Source organism: Acanthisitta chloris, unplaced genomic scaffold (genome assembly GCF_000695815.1).
Source record: "Acanthisitta chloris isolate BGI_N310 unplaced genomic scaffold, ASM69581v1 scaffold1732, whole genome shotgun sequence".
In the NCBI taxonomy this organism is placed as follows: Eukaryota; Metazoa; Chordata; class Aves; order Passeriformes; family Acanthisittidae; genus Acanthisitta; species Acanthisitta chloris.
The window spans coordinates 102,031-109,491 of record NW_008662060.1 but is presented as its reverse complement, the minus strand read 5'-3'; the positions used below and the strand labels follow the sequence as shown (position 1 = coordinate 109,491).

At 42.8% G+C, this 7,461-nt stretch overlaps 1 protein-coding gene across 1 annotated transcript in view; it reads right to left on the bottom strand.

Moving 5' to 3' along the window:
- The window catches only part of LOC103798205 (protocadherin-15-like), a gene marked incomplete at its 3' end in the record, with an annotated part of 76,780 nt that overhangs the window by 7,691 nt on the left and 61,628 nt on the right, over window positions 1-7,461 (bottom strand). Inside the window, exon 3 of the mRNA XM_009070454.1 lies at window positions 753-913. Coding sequence (XP_009068702.1) covers window positions 753-913 — 161 coding nt within the window. The remainder of the gene's footprint in view (window positions 1-752; window positions 914-7,461) is intronic.

The window sequence follows — 7,461 nt, the reverse complement described above, 5'->3', positions numbered from 1 at the left end:
ATTCCTGCCCTACTGATTACAGCACTTTGGAGTAATTTTCCTTTCAGATTCTGCTGAACTGCAGCAAGGCTGCAACACTGGGAGAAAAAGCCTCTGTTTTTAAAGTGTTTCACTTCAATCAAATTAGCCTAGATGAGAACACTCCTATTTATTTTTTGCTTTTCATCTTTCTTTTTATAAAACTCAACCTTAGCCGGACAGTATTTTCTTTCATCAGGAAGGAGTCAACCACACCAATTTTATGCTGCCTTAAAGCAAGAAGCTCAACCAGCACGTTCTCAATTGAACATGTCAAGCTTTCGAAGTGATTTGTAGCACTCAAATCTTTTGCCCTCTCTCCCATCTCCTAATTCAATGTACACAGCTAGAGGAGGCTGTTAATAAGTGTCATGGGACATGAGGTGAGCAGCAAACAAAAACAGAGAAAAAAAAACACACAAAAAAAAGGCAGCAAAAGTAGCAAACTAGAATAAAAATTTCAGTCAGCAAATGAGTCAAGTTTGTCTTGATGCAACCTACACATCTGTATCTGTTTGGGCTTTATTGTTTTCTTTGTCCACATAGAATATTTGCACATGTTTCTGTGTGCTCCCAATAAATCCTAATAGAGAATCAAATTAACTCTGTTCAGATCCATCTAGGGAAAAGATAGATGCAGGAATTCTATTCTAGCAGGTCTTGTATTTAGGGTTAATTAGAAATATTAATTTCTGTGTGGAGAAAAGCACACCAAGAGCCACCCCAAAACTTACATCTCTGTCCAGGACTCGGCCAGTGCTGTTGAGGTACAATCTTTGCCTGATGGGATCAAGGATCACCCAGTAATCCACGTTGTCCTTCAAGGAGAGCTCAATGGTGGGGTCAGGCCCTCCTGCTGTGCCTTTGATCAGCATGTTGTCAACCAGGATAGTGCCTGCAACGACAATAAACACACCAGGCAGTGACTTATAAGGGCATATAGATTTTAATGTATTTTCCTAACAGCAGCAACACTAAAAATACTGTTTCTGACTCAGGTTTCCTGTATTTTATGTTTTGAGTGATGTTTAAAAAGTCTGAACCTTATTATCTGTGATGAAAAACTGCCTCTGACACTGAAGCTGTTGCAGACAGTGCCAGAAGCAGCATTTGCACTGCAGAATGATTTAAGGTGCTGATGAGACACAGAGCTATCTACTTAATGTGATGAGCTTTTCTCCACTGAACAATCATCACCCAATCTCACCTCAAACAAATGAAAGCACTGAAATAACAACCAAAACCAGAACACATTTGCTAAAGCATGAGTGACACATCAAGGTGATGAGGGGAAATAGAACACAGTTACAGAAAGCTGTCCAGGAAAAAAGGTTTATACCGTGAGTTACTCTGCAGCAAAAAAAAACCTGAATTGCAGCACAGAAATGAGAAAATACATCTACCAAGACAAAGGTAGTCCAGACTGAGGAGCAGCCAGCTAGTCACCACCTCGAACATGCTTTTTTTCCCTCCAAAGAAACTCCCAGAATGGTTTGGGTTGGAACAACCTTAAAGCTCATCTTGTTCCAACCCCTGCTATGGGCAGGGAAAGCTTTCACTAGCCCAGGTTGCTCCAAGCTCCATCCAACCTGGCCTTGGAACACTTCCAGAGATGAGGAAGCCAGTTTCTCTGGGCAATGCTGACACATGAATATAGCCCTGACGTTTTTTATCATCTAAACACATTTATCCTTCCTTCAAGAACAGTCTAAAACTTATTCTGACTTTCCAAGTTGATGGAAAGATAAAACCACCTGCAACAGCATGATTAATCCCTGACATTGACATATTACATTAGCAGGTAATTCACCTGGCCTTGAACACCTCCAGGGATGGAGCAGCTACAGCTTCTCTGGGCAACCTGTGCCAGTGCCTCACCATCCTCACAGAGAGGAATTTCTTCCCAATATGTCATCTATCCCTGCCCTCTAGCAAGGGGAAGCCATTTAAGAGATTCTAGAGAATTTCTTGCATATATCTGTAGCCTAAATTTCCCCTCTGTGAGTTTGAAGCCATTCCCATTTGTCCTGCCACTCCAGTTCCTGATGCAGAGTCCCTCTGCAGCTCCCCTGTAGCCCCTTCAGATCCTGGCAGGTTGCTCTGAGGTCTCCACACAACCTTCTCCAGGCTGAACAGCCCCAACTCTCTCAGCCTGTCCTTGTAGGGACGGTGTACCAGTCTTCTTTTCTTATCAGCCTTGTGGCCTCCTCTGGACTTGCTCCAACAGTTCCATGTCCTTCTTATATTAGGGACACCAGAACTGTACACAGTATTTGAGGTGGAGCTTCATAAGAGACCATCTTGCCCCATCCTGTCAGTTAAGTCTTGCTTTTAGCAGTCAGCTCACAGTCCCCACAATGTACCTCATTTTCTGTGTAAGAAACTCCAACTCACCTCCCAAATGTCAAGCACTCCTCTAGTTAGCATTACTAACTGCCCTGAGCATTGCCCTCCAGTGCCTCAGATTTTCATACACGGCATTTATAAACACCTCTCCATAACTTCATTTTGCTGAGAAATTAACACTCCCCAGTTTGCTTCACACTGAAATATTAAAAGCAATGATCTTTGTGGAAGTTCAGCAGCAGCTAGGAACAAAATCTGTGAATGTCAGTAGGGGCAGAACATTTAAAACATGTTAAAATATTTATCATGTCACCTTCTCTATTAAGGGTCCAAATAATTGATTCCAAAGTGCAGCATAAAGTTTCTTCATAGCTCCACTTTATACCAGTGACTCTGTAAATATATGGATCCAGCAGCAACAGTTCCAAATTGGAACAGAGCTTTTTTGGGATAAAACAGTAAAAATAATCACTCATCTTAACCCCAGAAAACTGGTGGAGGAAAACACTACAGTAAGGTGCTTTTTTCAATCATTTATTTTAAAACTACTTTTTTTTTCCCTTAACACAATAAAGGAAGAAAATTGCCATATATCCATAACTGCACCAAAGATTGGTTTCAAGTTCAAGAAGCAACAGTATTTTAGCAATATGAAAAACAGTGTGTCTACTAATGCCTATGGGCACCATCTCTTCAATAACATCTGTTCAGTTTTACTCTGACCCAATAGCTTGACCTTGCAGCTCCTGGGAGGCTACTTTTAATCTTAAAAGCATTTCACCAGGAAAAACAAGCTCATTACCATCCCTGTGACAGTTCAAATTGTGGATGTCTACTTAACAGTTCCTCTAAAACCTGCCCTCATCACTGGGCCTTAATGATAGCATAAAAAATGGTTGGTAATCCAAGTCTGAGGTCATCTGAGCAAAAGCTTCCTCAGAAAAAAAACCACCCAAGGTAACAAGCACAACCACCACCCGAAGGGCTTCTGTTGATTTGAAGTTTTCCAGGCATTTGGATCAGACTGGGAGAAGGCCTGAGAAGAGAGCTTTGGTTGGGTATAGTACACCACAGGTTGTTGCTCCTTCTCTAAGAAGGTTTTGTCCTACATTTCTCAGTTGCTGGAAGATGGACTTCTGCTCAACTCAGCCTTCTGCAAGGACTAAAGAGGTCAAACAGCTTTAATTTTTAATGAACCCCAGAATAAATGATTCCAATTACACACTTAAAAAGAATATTTAATCAACTTAAAATCTTGATATGATGACAAATTTCACAGTCTCTGGTAAACCACCATTACTTCACTGACCTCACTGCTTTGAATTCCGCATCTCATTCAACTCTGCTGCACTCTAACAGCTCTGCTTGATGTCACAAAGCAATTCTGATTCGTTTGGTTTGCTACAGCAATTCTTCCTTCTTAAAAATAGGCTGGACTTCCTTCAGATATTCATGAGACACTTGTGCTCTCTCTTTGAGAGGCAGCAGTTTGCAAATAAATCTTTTAATAGCCATCCTTAAAGTATTACTCCTCTAATTTACAATTAATCTGACATTGTGGGTTTTTCTTTTCCCCTCTTAGATATCCATAATTTTGTTCCTTACATCTTGCATGTGTCCTTGGCCTAAAATGCAAAGGAGGGAACCTCCTAACAATAAATCTGAGGTGAGCGCATCAACAATTTGTCCACTAACCTTCCATGCATGCCAGCACAAAAGCAAACGTGTCCCTTGGTATTTCCAACACACTAACACAGTGAGTTCACAGACAATCTGGTTTTTCAATGTTGTACACAAACAGAAGCTCAAGCAATCACAGAATTACAGAATATTTAAGGTAGGCAAATACCTCCAAGATCATCCACTCCAACCTGTGACCCATCATCACCTTGTCAACTAGACCAGAGCACTAAATGACACATTCAGTCATTCCTTGAGCACCTCCAGGGATGGTGACTCCACCACCTCCATGGACAGCACATTCCAAAGCTTGACAACAGCAAAAGGAGTTTGGAACAGAAAGTTTTCTTAGCCTCAAGGTTTTGCCTCTTCTATTTCTAGGCTGAAGTTACAAAACCTCTTTGGTTGTGTCACTCTTGGCTATGTTGCTGCTCACACTAATGCAGCACCTAAATATCCTTCACCTTCCTTATAGAGAAATTATGGAGCTCTCTTGTGTGGGGATTGGCCTGGCTGCTCTCAGCAAGGCTCTAGCATGGCTGGGCTAGTCAGGGGATGTGTTAGGACTTGTTGCCTGAAGGCCTTAGGAGGAGTAGGCGTGGAGCTGGGAACCGTGAACAGAAAGCGCCTGCGTGCTGGCTCACCAGTCCCGAGTTAGGAAGTTGCTGGGATGATGCTGGGGGAGAAAATAGTAGCAAATTGTTGTGCCTTAGGTTAACCAATTGGTGTACACCTAATGTATAGAATAAGCCAATCGGCAGAGAACATGCTAAGCCAAGAAAACTATAAGTATCTGTGAAAAACAACAATAAATGGACATCTTGCTTGCATCAAGCTGCATCCCATCTCTCCATCGCGACGCTCTCGCCGCAACAATAAGCTCTCATCTTCACCATTCCTGGTTATAGCCACAACGTGGGAATTGTAGAGAGCAAGAAGGTCTCCCCTGAGCCTCCTTTTCTCCAGGCTGAGTCCCTCCAGCTCACTCAGCCTCTCCTCCCATGACTGACTCTCCAGCCCCTTCCCCAGCCTCTCCTTGGTGACTCCTGAGCAACATTTACACATCAGGTTTCTTTCAGAGAGAACAAATGAGCATTCAAAACACACCTGGAACCCTACACTGTTCTCTGCCTCCCACTGATTGTAAAGCAATTTGGAAATGGGGATTAGTTAGCTCCAGAAAGGCATTAGATGGATCAGCTGAAATGGTAGCTGCTTTTTATATATATAGTCCACCGGGTTTTCACGGCTAAACCTGGATTGCAAGTTTATTTTTCTGCATTTGAAGATGTATGTCTATAAAATAGGATGGATTACATAGCAATAACTTGGAAGTCAACAGGAAATCAAATCCATATATATCATACACATATCAAATACAAAAACATGCTAATTCTGCAAAGCCACCTCCTGGCTTACACCTCTCCTATTCTCTGTCCTCACATCATCAGTAGGGATCTCTAACAAGTTTCCAAGGTGGTTTCAAGATGATTTTCCTTCTGTCCTGGCCCATTTTGCTCCACAAACAGCCACACTCTTCAAGCAACTACAGAACACAGGTGATGTTCTGTCATGATTCACAAGGTGGGAATTACCCAAAGCAATGGATGGTCCTTGCCACAGCACCTAATTCTACCACTAGCTTCCATGCATAGAAACCCAACTCCTGAGACTAAGCTTCTTCCACCTTCCCCTGATGAAAACTCCAGGGTTATTTGGATACTATAGGGAAAATATATGTATATTAACAAAGTTTGTGTATCTTTCTAGCCAGAACTGAGCTCCTGGGAACACAAATCCTCTGATGATGTGCATCAATTATGGAGTTTGGTACCTGCAAAGAGAATCATTTGCACTTAAAAGGAGTCACACTGCCAGGGACAGCCAAGGATTCTCATTTAAACATCTTATCACAGGCTCAATCTTAATTCTATTTCAGACCTGGTTTATTACTAAGACTACATTAATAAAAATATTTATTCATCATCTGCTAAGTAGGTCCCAAGTCAGGACAAAGCAAATCAAATTTTACCCATTTCTTTGTTCATCTAACCCAAATCTTTGACCTTGTGTTCAACCCAAAAGCCCAAGCACTTTGCTTTAAATGTATATTCACCTTCTTGAACTTTGGGCTCTCTCTTCCTAAACCATCCCTCAAACAAGCAGGTGGAATGCACTCAAACTACATCAGCCTGGGCCAGAGTTGAAACCAGAACCCAAAAGCACAGCACTGACACAGTGGACAATGTCCAGTCCTTAAAATAGACAGAATTTCGCAGGTATAGATCAGAAGAAATGCACCTCCAAAGGTGTATTTCTGTATACAGCAGGTCAAAAAGAGGTGATTCTTCTTTTTACTCTGCTCCTGTGAGACCCCACCTGGAATACTGCCTGCAGTTCTGGTGTCCTCAACATAAGGAACACATGGAACTGTTGGAGCAAGTCCAGAGGAGTCCACAAAGTTGACAGGAGAACTGGAGCACCTCCCCTGTGAGGACAGGCTGAGGAAGTTGGGGCTGTTTAGCCTGGAGAAGACTGCATGAAGACCTCATAACTTTCCAGTATCTGAAGGGCCTATGAGGGAGCTGGAGAGGGACTCTGTGTTAGGAGCTGCAATGACATGACAAGGGGTAGTGAGTTCAAACTGAAGGAGGAGAAGTTTAGGCTAGATATTAGAAAAAAGTTTTTTACTATAAGAGTGGTGAGACATTGGAACAGTGAGACATTGGAACAGGTTGCCCAGGGATGTGGTAGCTGCCCCAACCCTGGTGGTGTTCAAGGCCAGGCTGGATGAGGCCTTGTGCAACCTGATCTAGTGAGGAGATGTCCCTGCCCATGGCAGGCAGAGTTGGGACTAGATGGTCTGTAAGGTCCATTCCAACCCTTAAATTCTATGATTCCATATTACTGATGAAAACTGATGTGTTCCTGAACCAACTTAGTGCTGGCTGCAATGACTTGTTTTAGAAGCAACTACAGAGCATGGGTGATGCCACTTGTGTTTGCAATCCTTCCCTTTCCTCTCAACATCCCTCATGGAGAAGTTCCTCATAATGCTATTTTTAAGTCCCTTAGCAATATTCTCTGTCAGGTTTGACAAATGTGCTGCAACACAAACTAGTTTTCACCACAGATCTGCCTCAACTGTTCTCTTAGTTGCTTGGAGGACAAGCCCAGGCTCTCAGTGCCTGCACTAAGAACACAGAGGAGCCTGAGATGACACCTGTCAGGGTGTCACCTCAGATCAATTCAAATGCCAAATGTGACCCAAAAATCCCCTCGGATATGGGGATCTCCAGGGTGAGCCCATAAGCTCCAGGGCATGGTGACTCATGAAAGGGCCTCAGGGTTTCAGGTCTGTCATGCCAAACAGGAGAACCTGCAAGTCCCCAAAAATCAACACAGGCAAGAGAAAGT